The 23199-nt window shown below is 45.1% G+C and overlaps 1 protein-coding gene across 1 annotated transcript in view; it reads left to right on the forward strand.

Annotated features, from left to right (window-relative positions):
* Positions 1-320: 320 nt before the first annotated feature.
* LOC140429749 (trans-2,3-enoyl-CoA reductase-like) overlaps positions 321-23199 on the forward strand; it is a 271730-nt gene continuing 248851 nt past the window's right edge. Inside the window, exons 1-2 of the mRNA XM_072517113.1 lie at positions 321-631; positions 21576-21627. Coding sequence (XP_072373214.1) covers positions 416-631; positions 21576-21627 — 268 coding nt within the window. The 5' untranslated portion in view covers positions 321-415. The remainder of the gene's footprint in view (positions 632-21575; positions 21628-23199) is intronic.

Raw genomic sequence — 23199 nt, forward strand, 5'->3', positions numbered from 1 at the left:
CATCTTCAAAATGTTTACTGTGTAAGGTTTTGTTCTTAACCCTTCGACTTCCAATGATACCCGTGGAATTTGGTTAATCTCTGTTCTGAATTCTGTCTGCCTCAAATATCTGAATAATGCAGCATCGAGCTGTCACTTTGAAGTCATGGTGATAGGGATAGGAAGTAGTCAGCCTCCCTGAAAGCTATTCTGCCAATAAAAAGGAACACTCTTGACACATCACACAATGACAAGTTAAATATAGCAGAGGATTAGAGGGCCACTGTTTTCAGTCATGTCGAATAAGATTATACACTTGAAATGGAATGTTGCATGACCTTTTGGTGCACTGTTCGTCTCGGTCTCTATTTAAATGTGAGACAATTGTCTTCTTATTGACAATCTGTGCTGCTTTAGGCAAGTTAAACAGGAAGAGATGCACGCACTTTATAAAGGAAGATCTACTGCTGTAAAAGAGGAGATGGTACCTGGTAAACAAAGTGAGATGAACCCATTCCTTTCTTTGTCTCAGTTTGTTTTGACTTCGGGCCAACATGGACAGTACGCGATACAAAAGCACTCAAAAATTTCTTATGTTGAAGTGGAAATTCTTGATGCTCAGACAAAGAAGCAGATTTGTGTCCTGGAAAAAGTAAGTGATTTCCATTTTTAATTGTCTGGGCTAAGGTGAGAGCATGACCTTACTGGTCCTGCCTCTCAGTGCATTAGTCTGCTGATATGACAATGGTGATCACAAATCCATCTTGGATTTTAATGAGCAATGTCAGCATTAAGGAGCATTGGGACTTAAAAAAAAGACATTGGATGTTAAAGAATAGTTTGCAAACAGGCAAGGCTGCTTGCCGATCATGAAGTCATGATAATTGTATTCATATTGGACTTTGTCCATGCTGGAGATACAAAATAATGAGGCAAGAAGTTGTATTAATTGAAAGCCAATCAGAAGTGGAAGACAGCATGGAAGGTGCAGTACATACACAAATGCTTGTGTCTGACTCGGGAGCCCCAACAGAAACCCGGTTCTAGCCTAGCTTCTGACATTGGTAAAGTGACAGGAGTCCCTCTTGTTCATGGCCTATGCCTCCAATCAAACATAAACTATAAATTTTTTTCTTCGACCAATTGTTAATTGGCATGAATCTAAGTTTGCACTATATGCTGTCAAAAAGACATCCTGGGACCGCAGCATACAAGCACTTAACCGAGTCTCTGAAATTCCACAGCTATTTGAGTGACGGTGATACCCTATTTCTTGGACAAAATTGACAGGGAAGAAATTTCAGCTGAATATCTGAGCATTGATGAGCTGATATATCTCAGTGCAATCTTCCAACCTTTAAGTTACATTTTTGCTGTAACCTCGCACTAAGTTGTATTCAGAATCTATCTATCTTTCATAGAATCCCTTCAGTGCAGAAGGAGGCCATTTGGCCCATCAAGTCTGCACTGATGCTCCAAAAGAGCACTCCACCTAGGCCCACTCCCCCATCCCATCCCCATAACCCTGCAACCCCAATTAACTATGGACACTAAAAGGCAATTTATCATGGCCAAACCACCTAACCTGCACATCTTTTGACTGTGGAAGGAAACCGGAGCACCCAGAAGAAACCCACGCTGCCACAGGGAAACTCCATACCGTCGCCTGAGGTCATAATCCATCCCGGATCCCTGGTGCTGTGAGACAGCAATCCTAACCACTGTGCCACTTTGCCATAAAAATATTCAAAGGCTGTGCTTCCACTGTCTTTTAGGATGAGTTCCAAAGACTCACGACCCTCTGAGAGAAACAAAATTCTCCTAATCTCTGTCTTAAATGAGTAACCTCTTATTTTAAAAAGTAACCCCTAGATTCTCCCACAAGATGAAATGTCCTCTCTACATCCATTCTGTCAAGACCCACCAGGATCTTATATGTTTCAATCATGTTGCCTCTTATTCTTCTAATGAGAAATATCTTTAAAGCATCTGAAACGCTGGTCTAAGTGCAAAAAATAACTAAAAGTTTGGACGATTCATACCGATCAGGAAAAATTAAACAGGCTATGGTGCTTTACTCTAGAACTAACCTGATGGGGCATTAAGATTATGAAACAGTTAGAGAAACAGCTGAGAGAAGATGGTTTCCACTGAGTAGGGAATTAAAATGAAATGGCGTAAGTATAATGTAGTGACAAATCTAGTAGTAAATGCAGCCGTAAGTTCCATTATCCACAGTCTGTGTAGAATATGGAACTGGCTGCCAGGGGAAACTATTAAGAAAAGTAGCATGGAGTCATTCAAAGGGAAATTAAATAAACACATGAGGCAAATTGGAATAGAAGGTTATTCTGTTCAGATGCTTGTATTGAACATAATCACTAGCAGGATCAGTTGGGCTGAATGTTTATGCTATGCCAATAGTAAGGACCCTGCTCTTTAGTAGGACTTGCATACAAACATATGCATTAGGAGCAGAAGTAGGCCCTTATCTTCTGGTCTGTGGATGTTTGTCCCCTCGATGATCCCTTAGAGCAGGCATTGTCAAACTCGGGGGCGCGACCCGTGGGTGGGTCGCGGGCGGATGTCAGGAGTGTCGCGGAACCGTCCGTCACGGCGCTTCCGATCGCGCAATTCTGCGCGCAACAGCTGCAGCAGCCGGCTGTTAATAACGCCGGCTGCAAGCGGCCTTCAAAATGGCCGCGATCATGTAAAAAAATTGCGGCCACACTGCGCATGCGTGCCCGATCATCGGCGCACATGCGCAAAACTATGTGCATGCACGCCGATGATCGGACACGCATGCACAGTGCGGCCGCTTTTTTTTTAAACGGTCGCAGCTTTTGTTTTACAAGTTGGGGGGGGGGGGGTGTTATTCATTTTATTCATTTAATTTTTATTTCTTTCACTTATTTTGGTCATTTTTTTTTTACAAGTTCGGTGGGGGGAGGGTTTATTTGATAAAATCTTACAGGAAGAAAATGCAGAACTTTGGAGACTCCATACTTTCCGACACCTGAAGGCTTCACCTTCATCTAACAGGTTCCATTGGAGGAGCGTGTACGAGGGCCAATGGGATCGGGGCTGTTTAGCACAGGGCTAAATCGCTGGCTTTGAAAGCAGACCAAGGCAGGCCAGCAGCACGGTTCGATTCCCGTAACAGCCTCCCCGAACAGGCGCCGGAATGTGGCGACTAGGGGCTTTTCACAGTAACTTCATTTGAAGCCTACTTGTGACAATAAGTGATTTTCATTTCATTTCATTTCAAAACCATTTCCTCCATTTTTGTCAGCAGCAAACAAGGTAAGAGAAAATGGTCGGAACTTGAGTTCCGTCTGGCCAAAAGAGCATTTGGCCCTGTTGAGGCGGAGGCCATGCTCATGTATACGTCTGAATACGCGCTGGAGGCGACTAACATGCTCCTGTGGGGTGGTGGACCGAATGATTATGTCGTCGATATAGATGCGAACACGCTCAATGCCTTCCATCATTGGTTCCATAATCCTATGGAACACTTCTGATGCAGATATGATCCCAAACGGAATCCTGTTGTAACAATATCTGCCAAAGGGGGTGTTAAATGTGCAAAGTTTCCTGCTGGATTTACCGAGCTGGATTTGCCAGAATCCTTTTGAAGCATCGAGTTTGGTGAAGAGCTTGGCGCGAGCCATCTCACATGTGAGCTCTTCGCGCTTGGGAATCGGATAGTGCTCCCTCATGATAATGCGATTTAGATCCTTGAGATCAATGCAAATTCTCAATTCGCCGGAAGGCTTTTTTACACATAACATGAAACTGACCCAGTCGGTCGGTTCCGTGACTTTGGAAATCACTCCTTGGTTCTGGAGGTCCTGCAGCTGCTGCTTGAGGCGGTCCTTAAGGGGTGCTAGGACTCTGTGAGGTGCGTGCACCACAGGCGTGGCATTCGGTTTTAATAAAATCTTGTAGGTGTACGGGAGCGTGCCCATGCCCTCGAAGACATCGTGGTACTGGTTGATAATGGCGTCGAGCTGCGCCCTGAAGTCGGTGTCCTGAAAGGCAGATGCGTCAGCAGGGGAGAGAGAGTGAACTCTCTGAACTAGGTTCAACAGCTTGCATGCCTGCGCGCCAAGCAGGGAGGCTTTCGAGGAGCCCACGATTTCAAAGGGAAGGATGGTTTTGCGTGACCTGTGCGTCACTTCAAGTTGGCACAAGCCGCTGGCAGCAATGGTATTGCCATTATAATCTAATAGCTGGCAGGCTGATGGGAGGATGGCTGGTTTGACACAAAGGCTTTGGAGGTCAGACCGCGCAATGAGATTGGCGGAGGCACCAGTGTCCAGGCGGAATTGTATTTGGAACCGGTTGACCATAAAGGTGGCAAACCACTCATCGTCTGGATTGATGCTGTATACCGATAGATGCTGGATTCTTTGCTTCGGGGACACCCTGTTTTTGTAACGATACCGACTCGAAAAGGCACCTTCGGGTCCTCGGTGTCAATGTCGGGTAGCAGGTCCGAATCGGACTCCGTGACCGTGGGTTGAATGGCCCGGACATTCCTGCGAGGCTGGCTGGAGCGACGAGAGTTGGCAGGCTGAGCTGCTCTGCATAAAGCAGCATAGTGGCCAAGTTTGCCACATCTCAGGCATCGTCGGGATTTGGCAGGGCATTGCCGCTTTAAGTGGGCGGAGCCACAGTTGCCACTCGTTGTAGCGTCAGTACGTTTGCTGCTCCACTGCGTATGCGTGGTGTGGCCGTACGTGATGCACGCCTGCGCAGTACGTTCATCAACGTCACCGTCCCCTCGTTCGGTGCGCACAAGCGCAGGAGTCCACGAAAAGCACCCAAAATGGCCGCCCTCATCCAGGCTGAGGCCCTGGAGTTGCTCGATTGCTTGGACCCGTTCTGCCTCGTGGGGACCTTGCCGCGCCATTTCAGCCGCTTGGATGTGGGAATGCCGACTCGTGGCATGCTCGTGTAGCATGCAGGTCTCGATGGCAACCGCTTTACCTTGAGCAGCTGCTGGCGTAGGGGGTCCGACTGAACACCGAAAACGATCTGGTCGCGTATCATGGAGTCGGAGGTGGGCCTGTAATTACAGGACTGCGCAAGGATGCGGAGGTGGGTGAGAAAGGACTGGAAAGGTTCACCCTTACCCTGCAAACACTGTTGGAATACATAGCGCTCAAAACTTTCATTCACCTCGATGTTGCAGTGACTGTCAAACTTGAGGACGACCGTCTTGAATTTTGATTTATCTTCACCATCAGCAAAGGTGAGAGAATTGAAAATGTGGATGGCATGTTCCGAGGCCGTGGATAAGAAGAGAGCGATCTTCCTGGTGTCTTAGGCAGCTTCCGGTTCTGTGGCTTCAAGGTAGAGCTGGAAGCGTTGTTTGAAAATCTTCCAGTTGGCCCCTAGGTTACCGGTGGTGTGGAGCGGTGGCAGCGGGCGGACGCTGTCCATTCTGCAGGATGGCTGTATGCTGGTGGAAGGCAGATCACTTGCAGGTAGGTCTAAGAAGTTCTAACATCCCTCAACTCCTGGTATCATGTTGTGTTGGCTGCTCTGGATCCGTGGAACACATACAGGCCGCCAACACTTAAAATAGTACAACACTATTTTATTAAGTTAGAAACTGTTGAATATACTTTCACTGTAGGTTAACACGATGTTAGATTAAACTAAAGACCTATGCCAGTCCTAACCAGTCTATGCACTCAGCACATGGTGAAGATCTGTGCTGTAAGCTGTAAGCTCTGTCCTTCTAAGAGGCGGCATCCCAAATGAGCGGGAACTCTGATGCCACATGTCTTTATAGTGAGTGTGCTCTGACTTGTGATTGGCTGCAGTGTTGTGTGTGTTGATTGATCTTGCTGTGTGTCCATCAGTGTGTGTGTGTCTGCACCATGATATACTGGTGTATATTATGACACACCCTTCCACACTTACCTTCTCTCTCTACATTCTAAAAGTGGCTGGGACATTTCAGCTTACCACTATACAATAGCTAGTGTGTAGCTTGGATTCCCCAAATGTTTTACTCTAGGAAGGAGGACTCTGCTCCATATTTCTCAAGACGCCCGGTTCGGAAGTGAGGATGAGAAATACGGAGTTCCAATGCAAGGTAATGTACAGGAGCAGCATGGCAATCGGGCAGTGACTGCGGGCTCCTTGGAAAATTCCACCTAGTCTAACCTTATGTAATTCTGTGTTATGCATAGTGTGATGCAAGTGTCGTGCAAATTTCTGCTTAGTTTGGTTCCCCAATATTAGGTCCAGGATCATTAGATTTTACAGGGAACTGTTTTTACCTCGGATTTCCAGCATCCAGTCAATTGTTTAAATGCTCTTTTCTCATTGCCTGAACATACTTACATTTTAAAAATATGTTAAAAAAAAAGAAAGAAAAATTTACTGGATACAAAAAAAAGTGAGTTGGATTTCTAGTTCCATGACGACAATAATTTAACGTCCAATTTTTGGTGGTCTGTTGACTCTAGCATAGTGGATTCATATCAATATGATGATGTGGAGATGCCAGTGTTGGACTGGGGTGGGCACAGTAAGAAGTCTTACAACACCAGGTTAAAGTGGGTTTGCCCAACCTTTTCATTCATCTGAAGAAGGAGCTGTGCTCCGAAAGCTAGTGATTCGAAACAAGCCTGTTGGACTTCAACCTGGTGTTGTAAGACTTCTTACTATCAATATGATAGCACACAAGAGTAAATAATTGGCTAACTTTCTGAAGGAACTGTTGGAAAGATTAAACAAATGGCATTCACAATGATGTGGAGCAGACTTTTCACAGCAGGTCACTCATTCCCACAAAGGAAGGTTTTTGAAACATGAATGGCTTGAAAAATGCACCAACTTTTCATCTGAGATGAGAAATCCAGTTTGAAGCGTTCAGGAAATTAAATAAGACAGTAAAGAAATTGATGCTGTCTTATCATGAGATCTGTAAAATATTAAATATTGAATGAGTGGCAGATTGAAGTGGGTTATAGTCAGCCTCCGAAGTGAACATACTAATCATATCACTTCACTGGCTGCTTTATCTATAATATTTATATTCGCTGAACTGAAAAATGAGTTGTTTTAGCCCAACTAAAATAACTGGAACACTTTTGACCATTCACTTTATTTAATGTAAATCTGTTATCTTTAATTCTATTTGTATTCTTGCAAACAAGTGTAAGTAAAGCAGTTCCACAATAAGCGAAAACTTATTGCAAAATGAGATAAATTTGAATGTTTGACAGCTGAAGAAGTCATGTTAAATCTGGCAAACTGATTCTGTTAGCTTTAGGAAATGGAAAGCTAATTAGTTTGGGGAAATTAATGCTAAATGTTTGAATATGACTGTACATCAAAGAGCTTTGAAAATATTGTACACGCAGTTCCTCATTTTAGCAAAGTCACATTGACAATCCCCATAATTTTGGTTTCTGCTATTACATTACTTGATATGAGACATAAAGGTAGAATAACACAAATCCTTGTGCTGACCATGCAAGAGCTGGATAGTTCTTGAATCATGGTTGTGTCATGAAAGATTGAATCTAGTTGCAGCCTTTGATTGCCAGCAATAATGATACCTTCACTACTTTCCAATTTACACAACGACACAAAGATTAAGAGCAGGAATAGGCCAGACAGCACCTGCTTCTCGATATAACCTTGACACTCTTCTCAATCAAAAATCCATCCAACTCCTCTTTGAATATAATAAATGACTTAGGGTACGATTTAATGGCCTTGTCATGCCAATCTTGGTGTCGGGACGAGGGCGTTGAATCTCACGAGGGGCTTCTTGCAACCTAACGGCTGCGCCTGGGAGACCTCGCCAGATCACCATTTAGTGCTGGTTTCTACAAATGTGAACCACTCGTAGTGCACCTGGGGAGGAGGGGGGGGGTCTCCCAGGCCTTTAGAGACCCTGGGTGGTCAGAAACAGGGCAGGGTGGCATTCTGGCACTCCCTCAGGTACTCAGGTGCCTTGGCACTGCCAGCCTGGCACCCTGGCAGTGCCATCCTGACACTGCATAGGTGCCAGGGTGGCATTGCCAGGATAACCGGTTGCTGCCAATGTGACAAAGTGGCAGTGACAAGGTGCCCAGGTGCCAGGTTGGCACTGCCAGGGATCGGGCCTGGAGGGATATGGGTGGGGCCTTACCAGGTGGAGGGGGGTGTTCCCGGGGTCCTCACCCAGGTTGGGTGAGATGGGAGGGGTCAGAAACAACCCTCTCAGAGAAAAAAGATTCTGCTCATCTCAGTTTAAATTTTATACTCTGTCATCTCTTTCTCGACTCCCCCACAGCCTCTCACATCCATCCTGTTAAGTCCCCTCAATGTCTTTTATGTTTTAATCGGTTCACTTCTCATTCTTCCAGAATTCCAATGGGTATAGGCCCAAATTGCTCAAATTTTCCTCTCTGCTAACTTCTTAAGCCCAGGAATTGGTCAAGTGAACCTTCTCTGACTGATTCTTATGCAATTCTCTCCTTTCTTAAGTGAAACTTCACTTTTCCAACTCTCAGGCTTTGGCTTAGCAATAGCACTCTCCCGATTCCACTCCAAACTTTAGCTCAAAATCTAGACTGTCAGTTTGGTGCAATACTGACGGGTCACTGCATTGTTCCAAGCGCTATTTTTCAAATGGGCAAAATGGCCTCCTATCGTATTGTAACCATTTGTTAACTGCATAATTATAATGAGACGTTAAACTAAGACCTTCTCAGCACAGTGAAGCTATCAAGTCAGAGGCAATACAACTGTACTCATTTTCAAAGGCGTAAAGTCATAAAGCTATTTTAATTTCCAGGACTAGGATATCATAGAATTTACAATGCAGCAGGAGGCCATTCGGCCCATCAAGTCTGCACCGGCTCTTGGAAAGAGCACCCTACCCAAGCCCACACCTCCACCCTATCCCCATAACCCAGTAACCCCACCCAACACTAAGGGCAATTTTGGACACTAAGGGCAATTTATCATGGCCAATCCACCTAACCTGCACATCTTTGGACTGTGGGAGGAAACAGGAGCACCCGGAGGAAACCCACGCGGACAGGGGGAGAACGTGCAGACTCCGCACAGACAGTGACCCAAGCCGGGAATCGAACTTGGGACCCTGGAGCTGTGAAGCAATTGTGCTAACCACTATGCTACCGTGCTGCCCCACTACAGGTAAAACGAATGAGCTAAAGGTCAGATGGACACGTGGAATTGTGATATAATAGCCATCATGGAGATGTGGTTGACAGAGGGGCAGCTCACCATCCAGGGATATAGAATCTTCAGGCGAGACAGAAGAGGGGTAAAAGAGGAGGAGGCATTGCATTATTAATTAAGGAGGCAATTACTGCAGTAAGGAGAGATGGTATCTGGGAGGGGGCATCAAATGAAGCTTTATGGGTACAGTTTAGGAATTAAAAAGAGGCAGCCAAATTGCCAGGTGTTTATTATAGACCCCCAGATAGTCAGCGGGAAATTGAAGTGCAAATATGTGTGCAATTCACAGAGGTGTGTAAAATAAAATAACAATAGGGTAATTATATTAGGTGATTTCAACTTTCCCAACCTTGGGATAGTCATAGTATTAAGTGTTTAGATGGAGTGCAGTTCTTAAAATATATACAGGAGAATTATTTAGTTCAATAGGTAAAGGGTCCAACAAGGGGCAGTGCAGTACTGGACCTAATTCTGGGGAATGAAGCTGGGCAGATGGTTGATGTGTTGGTGGGGGAGCATTTTAGTGATAGTGGCCACAACATAGCACTATTTAAGCATGTTATGGACAAAGAAATAGATAGACAAGTTGCAAAAAAAGGTTTTGGATTGGGGGAGAGCGGATTTTAGTAAAATAAGGCATGATATGGCAAAGGTAGACTTGAAGAGTTACTTGTGGGTAAAACTACAGAAGAGCAGTGGGGATGCTCCAAAAGGAAATGGGGAGAGTACAGGCCCAACATTTTCCCTCTAAGGTGATACAAAGGAGTAACAAGCCTAGGGAACTATGGATGACCAGAGATATCCAGAATTTGATGAGAAGGAAAAGAGAGGTTTTTAGCCAGTACAAGAGGAGCAAATCAACGAAGGCATTAGTGGAGTATTGAAAGTGCAGGATAGAGATTACGAAAGCAATTAGGAGAGCAAAGAGAGGATATGATAAATCTCTGGCTGGTAAAAGTAGGAAAAATCCCCAAGATGTTCTATAAGTTTATCAATGGGAAGAGGATACCCAGGGAAAGAGTAGGGCACATTATGGACTAAGGGGGAAATCTGTGGGTGGAGTCAGAAGACATTGGTAGAGTGTTGAAAGAATACTTCTCATCACTCTTCACCCAAGAGAATGCGAGCATGCAGGTATGGAACTCGGGGAGAGAGAGTGTGAGGTTCTTGAACAAATTGACACAGTGGGTGACAAGGTATTGGAGGTATTGGCAGACTTAAAAGTGGACACATCTCCAGGTCCGGGTGAATTGTGTCCCAGGCTGCTGAGGGAGGTAGGGGAGGAGATTTCAGAGGCACTGATCCAAACCCTTAATTCTCTCTGGCCAGGGGAAGGTGCCAGAGGATGGTGAACAGCTAATGTGGTACCGATATTTAAGAAGGGTTGGAGAGATAAGCCAGAGAACTACAGACCAGTGAGACTCACGTCAGTGATAGGGAAACTATTGGAGAAAATCCTGAAGGAGAGAATCTATCTCCATTTGGAGAGGCAAGGTTTGATCAGGGATGGTCAGCATAGCTTTGTCAGAGGGAAGTCATGCCCAACAAATTTGATTGAATTTTTTGAGGAGGTGACCAGGTGTATAGATGAGGCGTGTGCAGTTGGTGTGGTTTATATGGATTTCAGCAAAGCCTTTGACAAGGTTCCATATGGAAGATTTATAAAGAAGGCAAATGCACCTGGGATACAGGGTAATTTGATGAGGTAGATTAAAAATTGGCTTAGTTGTAGGAGACAGAAGGTGATGACCGACAGCTGCTTAGTAACTGGAAGCCAGTGTCCAGTGGCGTACCACAGGGATCTGTGCTGGGTCCCCTATTATTTCATTTATATAAACGACATAGATGAGTATGTGGGAGGTAGGCTTTGTAAGTTTGCAGGTGCCACAAAGATTGGCCAGGTAGTTAACAGTGGAGGTTGAGTATCTTGGGTTACAGAAAGATATAGATGGTCAAATGGGCAGATAAGTGGCAGATGGAATTTAACCCTGAAAAATGTGAGGTGTACACTTTGGAAGAAGAAACTTGACAAGCAAATATTCAATAAATGGCATGACACTTGGATGTTGTGTGGAACTGTTAGCGGAGTTAAGTGAGTCGAGTTCTTCAGACCGCATGAAACTTTAACAAAACGTCTTTTAATGCCACATGCATGCGGGAGAGCTGAACTTGGCCGCTTTAACTGCAGCTTGGTCCAAGTTGCACTGCCCCCATAAAGCTGTTTTACACATCTTATATTGTTTGGATCGTACAGACTGATTCAAAGGAATACAAAGTGATTCAGAGTACTATAATACAACCGATTATCGATACCAGCAGTTTGATTGGGTTACAGTCATTCCCCTAATTAGATGGCGTGGATACATTGTCTGACATACTTCACTTCTAATCATTTTGTCTGACAAACTTCACTTCTAATCATTCCTTGGACACATCTTGTCCATCTGCTTTGCAATACAAAGGAACGTCCTTTAGACAATCAGCCAGTAATGAGGTGGTGAGTGCCCCATTTCCCTGATACCTGTATACGGTTGGGTGCCCAATGCCCCTTCCAGACATGCTGCAGCCAGGCTGAACATTTTCGATTTGTCCCCATTGCTGAAGCTTGGAAATGTGTTACCTGAGATATGCCTGCGTGTAGTATGCTAATTTGCATTTGTCCACATTTTGGGTTTTAGAGATTGTCAGGTTAACCCTTTCCAGGCATTCCCTTCCCTGCTGTCCCATGTGTGCTGCAGATTCTCCATTTTCCCTATTACAGGAACAAAGGGACCTGGACGTGTTTTAGGATTTGGATTTGTTTATTGTCACGTGTACTGAGGTACAGTGAAATGTATTTTTAAGTGAGCAATTCAAACAGATCATTTAGTACATGAAAAGAAAATACATAATAGGGCAACACCAGGCACACAATGTAAATACATAGTGGAGGTTGAGTATCTTGGTAATTCCATAGATCTCTGAAGGCGGAAGAGCAGGTTAATAGGGTGGTGAAAAAGGCACATGAGACACTTGGCTTTATCATTCAAGGCATAGGTTCCAAAAGCAGGGAGGCCATGTTGGAGTTATATGAAATTTGTTGAGACCACAGCTGGAGTACTGTGTGCAATTCTTGTCGCCACATTATAGGAAGGATGTGATTGCACTGGAGGTGGTGCAGAGGAGATTCATCAGGATGCTGCCTGGACTGGAGGGCATGTCTTATGAAGAAAGGTTGAGGGAGCTGGGGCTTTTCTCACTGGAGCGAAGAAGGCAGAGAGGTGACTTGATAGAGGTGTACAGGGTGATGAGAGGCATGGATAGGGTGGATAGCCAGAGACTTTTCCCCAGGGTGGAAATGGCTGTCACGAGGGGACATCATTTTAAGATGTTTGGAGGAAGGTATAGGGGAGATGTCAGAGGTAGGTTCTTTATACAGAATGTTGTGGGTGTGTGGAATGCACTGCCAACAGAGGTGGTGGAGTCAGAGTCATTAGGGACATTTAAGCGACTCTTGGACAGACACATGGACAGCAGTAAATTGAAGGGATGTAGGTTAGGTTGATCTTAAATTAGGATAAATGGTCGGCACAACATCATGGGCTGAAGGGCCTGTACTGCGCTGTACTGTTCTCTGTTCTATGTTGCCTGGGAACTATTATGAAGAGAGGTTGGATAGGTTTGGGTTGTTTTCATTGGAGCAGAGAAGACTGAGAGGTGACCTGATCGAGGTGTACAATATTATGAAGGGCATGGACAGGCTCGATAGGGAGCAGCTGTTCCCCTTAGTTGAAAGGCCAGTGACGAAGGGACACAAGTTCAAGGTGAGAGGCAAGAGGTTCGGGGGATGTGAGGGAAAACTTTTTTACCCAGAGAATAGTGAAGGTCTGCAATGCACTACCTGGGAAAGTAGTAGAGGTGGGTTGCCTCACATCCTTTAAAAAGTACCTGGATGAGCTCTTGGCATGGAAGGTCATACTATTCAAGGCTATGGGCCAAGTGCTGGCAAATGGGATTAGGTAGGCAGGTCAGGTGTTTTGTCAGTGCAGACTCGATGGATCGAAGAGCCTCTTCTGCAATGTATTTTCTGTGATTCTGATTCTGTGAACACTCTCAGGTCGCATGGCAGTAATCAAAGAAGGGCAGGGGAGTTTATCCTTGCCTATATTTAACCCGAAAACCAACATCACTGAAAGTTTTCTTTTTGTTTAGGTGCCTCATTACTGTTCATGTGATTGTGCACATAAATTGACCATTGTATTCACTACAATACCACAGTGACTACATTTCTGACATACTTCATTCACATTGAAGCCTTTTGGATGACATTTCTAAAGGTACATCAGGGACGCAAGTTCTTTCTTTCTCTTTCCCTCCCTCAGCAGCATTCTGACCTCCACCCACATCATCTCCATTTATCCAAAGTCCCGCACAAACATTCTTGCCTCGAGGTACTATTCTCTTTTCAGCCTTATCCTTGCTGACAAACTAATTCTTGTCTCTGTTTTCAAATTAATCCACAGATTCACCTCAGCCAACTTCTGGAGTCTCTCTAATCCGAAGTTTCACCATTTGCTCTGGCATCTTTTGCAACCACACTAATTCCACCTTTAGTAGGAAAGCCCATGGTCATTGTTTCTCTATCATCGCTGATTGTCATCACAACTCTGCTGCCTTGGGACCTTGTTCCCTATTTTCAGAGGAGTGTTCACATCCACACCTTCTCCCATACCTTGAGTTGCTTCCTCTTTTTTTTCTGCAACTGTTTAGTCTTGGTCCTTACCTTTATAAGGATCTTGAGGCAGTTTTAACGTTGAAAGCACTGCATAGATAGAAGTTGCTAAAAATAACACATTTACGTAATGCATTTCATTGAGCAAACGCCAATTCCAAGCTGTTTCACAGGTGGAGTTCACAACTAAACAGAGCTATGTGCAAAATGATTAGGGAAATTTGTTGAAAGCAAAATCAAAAACTTTACAGCAGTTGAATAATTTAAGCTAAATGGTATAGGTTTGAACCAAAAGACAATGCAACTTAATGGTTTCATTGACAGCAAGAGAAAATACAAGCATCTATGTACTTACAAGTACAATATCTGTCTGTGATACTACAAATTCTTGAAAGTAATAATATTTGTGCACCTGTCCAGACACTGTCAGATGAATTTCTCTGAACCTTTCAATTCTGAGATTATTGCCTGGTGATCCTTATATTTCATCTGCCGCTATACCAGTAGATGGCACTGTTACACCATATATACTTTAAACTCACTGGAACGTGGGTGGCATTTCATTTCTCCTTATTAATATAAGACAAGTTTTTTAAGTTATAAACGTCAAATTATTTCCAGACACGTCTCCAAACTAGCCATAATTCTTTATGCAAATATATTTTTAAAAAAACGACAACACATCCTGTTACTTAGCTTTGATCTGCAGAGTTTTAACAACCTAATGGCCCACATCCTTGGAGAAGTGGCGATCATGGTCGGACTGCTGACTGCTCGAACATTCCGCCCAACTCGATGCTGCTCTGCATTTCTTCTGAGGCCTTCTGAGCCTGGCTTTCCCAGAAATGCAGAGTGCAGCATCCCTCAGAGAGTTCGGTCACAGGGAGTGGAATTGTGGGGAAGACAATTCACACCCACCTTTTTATGACACTAACTGTCATATGGTAGGTTTAAAGGTCCAGTTTGATGGTTAGTGAATGGGTGAGTGGTTAATTAAGTGAATAGGTGGCGTGGTGGGTGGGTAGATTGGTATGGTAGGTGAGTGGGTGAGGTGGATAGTGAGTGAGTGGGTGGCAGTAATTAAGTGAGTGTCAGGTGGGTCAAATGGAAGGTGGATGTGGTGGTAGATGAAGAGGGAAGCAGACAGGGGAGGTGGCAGATGGGTAACGTCGCACTCAGGTCTGCGGAGTTGTCAGGTTGAGATGGTGACTGACTGGTTAATGGTTATGAGGTATACAGATGGTAGCACTTTCACTTTATTATGGGAAAACTTTAATTTTTACACACTGACTGACTATTTTAAGGGTTTAAAGTTTGCAGATGGGAAGTGCAACCAAACGTGCCCCATCCCAGGAAACACAAATGACCTGGGCCCCTCCAGCCCAGCACAAGCCCCGCTGATCCCCATCTCCCTTAAAGGAACTTCCCTGGCACCATGGAGGCAATTATTCGTAGGCCACTCCTCGGACTGCAAGATACCAAAGGGGGGGGGGGGGGGGGTTATTTAGGAGGGGATTGAAGGGGATCACTGGGGGGATGTTGCGGGGGAACTGGGGAGGTGTTAAGGGTGGCTACTGGGGAAGATAAATTGAGGTGTAGAGGAGCAAGCTGAAGGGCGCACCTGAGGGGGTAGAAGGTAGGTTCTGAGGGGTGCGCTTGGCAGCATTTGGAGGGGTGCCTTGCCAGTGACCCAGCGGAGGGCTGCAGCAGTTTTTTGAGATCGAAGTACCTTTTCAAAATGGTGCTCCTCCAAACTCAGAGGTGTGGGACCTGTCTGAGAGATTAGTCCCACCCTTCTTCGTTGCAGCGTGGACCCCGGTGTGCCCTGGGAAAACCGATTCTGCAAAAAAGAAAATCCAAGTGCTGTAGCGTGACATGTCGAATCATTTTTGTTTTCCCGCTAGCGGGAACAGCTATGGTTCAGGAGATTTACGCCCTAAGGTGGAACCAATGGGATTTTTAGCAGGGGACATTATCTTGCTGCTCCCTTTAATAACATCAGAGGGCAAGGCAGAGACAATCACATTGTTAGCTATCATCCATCCCTCATCTCCATAAGTGTTTCTTAATATGGGAGAAGAAGTTGGAAAACTGACTGATCCAGCTCCCAGCTGGATCAGTCCAACTCTGGATCTGTCCACGTTAGTGCTATCAGAAACTCAATAACTTTGGGTTCGTACTTTGGTATATTACGTAGGATATGTGGTACAGAACAAGCCACTCAGACCAGCCAGTCCATGCCACATTTGTTCCACTCGAACCTCCTCCCATCTCTCCTCATCTCAATCTATCAATGTAACCCTCCATTCCGTTTTCCCTCAAATTCTAGCCTAAACCCCTCTACCACTTAAAAGCATTTATAATATTTACTTCAACCACTCCCTGTGGTATGGAGTTCCACCTTATCACCATATCTTCAAATACAGAAGCCACTTTTGAATTCCCTATTTAATTTGTTGGTGACTATCTCACATTGATGACCTCTAGTAATGCTGTCAGTGGAAACATTGGACTGGATTTTCATTGACTTGGATTGACTTGGGGTCCTCTTAAAAATTGTGAGTATGCCCTGATTCTGCTATCTTTGAGAGTGTCTTTAAAGTCTGTGGGCTGTTTTCTGTCAGACGCCTGCAATTGGCATTCTGGACCTGGCTGGCTTTATGGCCTACTCCTCGACAAGTTCCTTGAAGTCGGGCCAAGATTTTAAAGAGTTGTGGTTCATAACTCCTAGTGTGCATGCAGGGACCTTTTAAAAGATAACTTCAAAAGGTAGTCGTTATGGATCCTATGGCAAATTAGACCTCCCTCAGACTCCTTATGGCACCACGCGAAGCTCTGCCCTTCCACCTACCCTCTTATACCCTCATAATCTCTATGCCATGATTGTCCTTTTACCCATCCCCTATGTTCCCTCATGATCACACTGCCAAACTTTGTCCTCCCTCCCACTACCAATGGGGCCTTGTGCCCCTTATCCACTGTTCTGTCCTTCTATAGGGTCCTCAAGCCCCCAATGTCATACCCTTTCACCCACCCCATGTCCCCTCATGTTCCCTATGCCAAGGCCAAGGATTGTTATGCCCATTGACACTCTCTAAAACCAATGAATGCCACAGTGTAAATTGTGATATGTTAACAAAAACTTTGAAAAAATATAACCCTTTGATCGCTTTGTGCTATGCTTGAAAAAAATTCTGGCCATGCCGATGGCAGTGTCAATCACCCAGACCATTTGCAGTTTCAAAATCCATAAACACTTGAAGCCATTTACTTAGGTCAATAAACATTGTGAAATTGACTGCAGAGATCAGAGAGCCCAAGCTGCCAATTAAACAATGGCTCCTCTGGTGTTCTGATATTTCAATTAATGTCTGTGCCCTCAGTCAAGCATGCATAATAATGCTTGGCTGAGAGTCCAGATTAGAATAAAAAAGCTGCTGTTTCCCAGAGGAAATATTCTTAGATTGACAGCCCAGGCTCTTTGATCTCAGTGCTCAATTTCACAATGTGTGTTGGCATAAGTCAGGTAGTTTCAAGTTTTTGTGGATTTTGAAACTTAAAAAGGCCAGGAGGGTTATCATTTTTATTAGCTTACCTCTAAATTAATTAAAAATAAGGGCCTGGATGATTGATCCTTTTATTAGTTTGCCCGTAAATGAATTAAAACATTTTTTTTCAAGCATTGGGGAAAGTGACGGAAAATTACATTTCTCAAAGCTTTTGTTACATATCCCAATTTACAATGTGGTGTTCATTGATTGTAGAGTGTACAGTGGTTCAATAGGCATGGAAGTGCCAGAGCTTGGCACAGGGCCACTGGGGGACATGAGGAGGTGGGTAGACAGGCAGAGTTTGGTATAGGGGTAATGAGGGGACATAGGAAGTAGGTGGAAGGGCAGAGTGTGAAATGCAGAATAAGCAGCCTGAGGAGCTAGATGGAGGTATGAGGTGGCCTGGATAGGGAATCGGGTGTATTTGGATGTTGAGGGGTATGTGAGGAGTGAGGGCTGGCAGGCCTTTGTTCTTTCTTCACTGGAACATAGTCGGACGTTACCGAGGCAGGCCTTTTAACCAGCGCACCTCCAAAACCCGGCAACCCCTTTGGCTGCTTCTACACTTCTTCCCACATTGCCTGGCCATACTCCAGTCCACACCCAACCCCCAACAATGAAAATCCCACCTGGGTGGGCACTTTCTCCCAAGGTAGGCGAGCTAAGCTGGGAATTTACCCAGCTCCCCCTACCCACCTCGAACATATAAATCCAGGCCATTCTCTCTGTATCCAGTCTATGAAAATCTTTCATAATTTTAAAGACCTCTATGAAGTCACTCCCTGACCCAACATTTGCAAGAGAAAAGGAAACCCAGCCTGCCAGTAATTTCCTGATTTGTATAATTGTATAATTTCTGGTATCATCCAGCCATAGTTTCTTGAGGGGCCATCAAAGAGCACCTTGCACCAACACAAAATGGCAGCGCAATTTGTGGTAATATTGAGTTCAAACAATGCTGTTTTTGTTTTTATCGTCAGATATCAAAACATCGTTAGAATTTCTCTGCCCCATCTTCATGTATATTGTGGATAATTATCTGGCTAAATGAAAAGGGCTGCTATTCGATGGAGTGTCTGGCTGTGAATGAATCCGTGGCAGTATGACCTTTTTAATGGAAAAGCATTTCTTTATTTGCGATAATCAAAAGCTTGACATGTAAAGCTACCATGGTACAATTGATATCATCGTAAAGCACATGCACATTTATAAACTATTGTATGTATATTGTTGATAATGGAAAGTGACAAATAATTCCTCATGCGCATGTCATTGTTTCCAGACTTTTAGACTGACTGTAATGATACATATGGCTTCATTGTAAATCGACAAAGGAAAAATCATCTATTCATACCTGGTCATAAGCATCATTAGTCAGAGCATTAGTAATTAATGGTGCAGGCAGAACAAGAATGACTCATAAACATGATTAATTTAGATTGCTTTGGGTGAACGGAGGTAGGATAATGCATGATTAATACTGCACATAGCCGTGTGTTTGGATGCATTTGTTCCCACAAGTGAAACAATGCTTAATACACCTCACAGAAGTGGAAATAAAAATCATATCCTAAGGAGGGCCCTGAAGCTGCTTGTTTCTATCGGGTGAGTGAGGTGGGGTTTTTTGCGATTAAATGCTAAACTCTCCCCTAACACTGGGTGTTTTAAACTAGGAAATGAATATTAAATAGGGCAGTGTGAAGTTCAGTCATCGGAAATAATTCCCACTGCTCTTGTTTATTTATCCAAGTTCATCAACCGTCCATTTTAATTTGATTGTGACGTGCTTTCATTTTAGGAAGAAAAACCATCAAATGTCCCTGCCCAACTCGTGAAATGTTCATTGGATGGACATTGATGAGTATTATGAATAATTAAAGAAAGTAGGTAAAGGAATGCAGGTTGTTCTCTGTTACAGCATCTAAACTGAAATTTGTCACTGACATTCAATGGAGAGACAGTAGTCTATTGGCATCGGAGAAAAAGCAATTCCACAAAAAGGAGCTCTTAAAATCAGGAAAATCTTTTTACAAAAAAGGGAGCCCTTTTAAAAATCAGAAAGCAATTCAGTCAATTTTTATTTTTGTTTGTTTAAGCAGTAAGCAATTTCAGGAAAGACATCACGAACGTGAGAAATGATTGAGTCAGGTAATTTCAAGCCACCTGACTTTCTTGGTTCACTTCAGTCATCTGTGCCTTTCCTTATTCACGACCTGACCTTCTGTCCTAAAGTTAAGAGCACAAAGGCCAATATCCAAAAATACATTTAAATAAACCAACAACTTGCATTCATTAAAAAACATCCCAAGGTATTTTCACAGAGGCCTAATTTGAAGATTTCAGTCATTGAGCTCAACATTAGGAGATATGGACAAAGGATTGATTAACGAGGCAGGTTTCAAGGACGACCTTAAGAGCCGAGGAGGTGGGAGGGCAGAAGATCATTCCCAAGTGTGGGACTAGACGTCAATGGCCAGGTGTTTTGGAAGTGCTAAAGAGGGCAGAGTCTGAATTGGGAGCAGAGAGTTTGGGCAGGGTCGGGGCAGAGGTTTAGGTGGTGGAGAGGGAGTTGGGTGTCACAGAGTTCGGGAGTACATGAAGTGATTTAAGCACAAGTTGAGCGTCGAGAGTTTTAAAGTGGAAACATTGAGGGAGCAAAGCTAATGTAGATCAGCAAGAACAGCAGATATGGGGGAGTGGCACTTGTTGCAGAATGAGGATATCAGTAGCTTATGTTTGGATGATCTGAGGTTTATGGAGAGTGAAGGATAGAACACAAAATTTTTAAAAATGTTTACATATCTCATAGCAAAAATATGGGGCGGGATTCTCTCAGGCCTGGGCCGGGACGGAGAATCCCCGCGACCGGGCCACGCTGCCCTTATGGTGGCACCCGTGTGGTTGGCGCGCCGCCGGTCGCGGGCTGCTCTACGCGGCCGGCCCGCTGATTCTCGGGCTGGGATGGGCCGAACGGCGGTCGTGGAAACGCTGAGTCCCGCCGGCGCCGTTCTAATCTGCTCTCAGCCGGTGGGAACTCAGCGTGGAAGGGTCTGGTGGCGGCCTGTGGGGGGGAGGGGTGCTCTGACCCCTGGGGAGCTCCGATGTGACCTGGCCCGCGATCGGGGCCCACTGATCGGCGGGCCGGCCTCTCTGGCTGGGGAACTCATTTCCCATTCGCCAGCCCCTATAGCCCTGCGCCATGATGCGTCGGGCCCGGCGCGTTGAAGGAGGCCACTGCGTATGCACGCGTTGGCGCCGGCACCACTGCGCATGCACGTATGCCACGGCGCCCAGGTCGCGCTGGGATCGGCAGCTGGAGTGGCGTGAACCGCTCCAGCACCATGCTGGCCTCCTATAGGGGCCAGAATGAGTCCTGGGAGCGGCCCGTTCATGCCGTCGTAAAACGCGACGGTGTTTACGACGGTGTGGACACTCTGCCGCGGGATGAGAGAATCCCACCCATGATTTCAAATTATGAGGTGATCAATAGTTTTATCAGTTACTGGTTATCTGTTTAACCACTTGATTTGATTTATTGGAAACCGTCAACAGATCCATCTCCTTCACAATTAACTTTACATGTCATTCAAATAACATTATTTGTAAAATTACTATCTCCCATAATAAAATTAAAAGCTTGAACGATTTATCTGTTGAAATTACAATTTTTAATCAATGAGCACCAGATTCAAAGGAAGCCACTTGACACAGAATTGCTTGAGAGGCTCCTAGAAGCCTTCAATCCTCATTACCCATAGAGCTTCATCTACAAGAACCAATGCATCAAGTTATCAAGAATCTCTTCAAAGCAGGACAGCCTGGATGAACACTAAGGGTGAAAGATTTCCTGAGTGAACCAATATATTGAAATTGAAAATTGCCTGCAAAGCAACAGGTGAGAGCCAAAGTAAAGCTACCACTTCACCCAAAAGCAGCTGATGGTCTTAGCTCCACAAAGGAACTATTTTCACGATTTGAGTATGTGCTTCAAGGTCCCATCTGACAAAAGCACCGAGAGATTCTGAAGGCAGGTCAACTTGTTCATTGAGGCTGAGGATGAAGAGGTTTTGTAGGAAATAAGGTTGAAAGCTAATGTCTTGCATACTTTTTTACAGATCCTTCCTTCGTTTACAATTGCAGATGTAAAGCACAAGTTTCACAAAGCTTGTAAGTAACACTTCAACTCTCTGATTGAAAAAGCTTAATCTTGCAGTTATAGCCATGATGGACATCATAGCTTAAATAGGTGACAATATAAAATTAAGTCACAGAATGGTCATGGAACAGAATTATTTCACATGATAGTAAAGTTTTGATGGCTGCCAAAACAGATAGACTAATAAGAGAGACAAAACAAAGGAAATTAGATAGTTGGTGAGAGTTTGCAGATGAAGGACAAACAGATTTGGGTAGATTTGTAGTGAAAAGGTCCTTGCAGGTTGGACTTACAACAATAATAATAATAATAATAATCCACATCAATAATAATAATCTTTACTGGTGTCACAAGTAGTCACTGCAATGAAGGTACTGTGAAAATGCCAGGTTAAGGTGACGTTAATTGCCAGGGATTTCGAAGGCCGATGGGAAGATACAGGACAGAATCTCACCATATTTTGTCAAAGTGTCAGACTCAGACTGAAAACCAGTGTGTAGCTCACCAGCTGCACAGGCCAGTTTTCTCTTCAGATGTTGAGCATCTTTTAAAAAAAGAGTGAGTGTGGTTTATGCCGTCACTCTGGCAGAGCAGAGACTGATAGAGTTGGCATCACAGAGATCGGGACACCATCTTTTAAGGGAACCCCGATCAGAACTGAAGCTGAACGATCCCCAGCCCTCACCACAGAGACATTGGGCACTCTCTCCACCCCCCAGACAATCATCTGTGGACAGTCATCAGGGGAAACCCTCCCCTCGGACAATCATGGGAGGCTCCCCTCCACTCGAGGGACAATCATCGGCAGATCCACGCCCCCACCGCAGACAATCATCAGGCTCCCCTTGCCCCCCCAATGGGCAATCATCGGGAGCTCCACCACCACCGGCGACCCTCAGTGGCTGCTCCCCCCGGATCTGCAATTTCTCTCCTCAATGCAATTTCTCCCTCCTCCATCACACAACTGGAAACCCCCTCCCCACGGAACTCCCACGAGGGCCTGCCCTTGGCACATCCCCCTGGCACTGCCCCAGGCACTGCCAGTTTGGTACTGCCAAGTTGGCACGGGTGACATTCTCACTGATGGCGATGCGGGTTGAAAATCGCTGCCACAAATTTAAGAACTAATGCTGCCATAGCTAGAAATGTAGGGCGCAATTTAACGGAAAGCGTTCGACGGGCGTGATCTTTTTCTTTTATAAATTTAGAGTAGCCAATTACTTTTTTTCCAATTAAGGGCCAATCCACCTACCCTGCACATCTTTTGGGTTGTGAGGGTGAGATCCACACAGACACGTGGAGAATGTGCAAACTTCACACAGACAGTGACCCGGGGCCGGGATGGAAACCTTGGGCGGGATTCTCCGACCCTCTGCCGGGCTGGAGAATCGCTGGGGGGGCAGCGTGAATCCAGCCCCGCCGCCCCGACGCCGGCTGCCGGATTTTCGGCGGGGGCGGGAATCGTGCCGCATCGGTGGTGGCAGTGGTTTCCCTGGTCATTCTCCGGCCTGCGATGGGCCGAGTGGCCGCTCGCTTTCGGCGGGTCCCTGGCTCTGCAGGTGACCTGCGGGGTCCTTGGGGGG

This window comes from Scyliorhinus torazame, chromosome 9 (genome assembly GCF_047496885.1).
Source record: "Scyliorhinus torazame isolate Kashiwa2021f chromosome 9, sScyTor2.1, whole genome shotgun sequence".
Classification (NCBI taxonomy): Eukaryota; Metazoa; Chordata; class Chondrichthyes; order Carcharhiniformes; family Scyliorhinidae; genus Scyliorhinus; species Scyliorhinus torazame.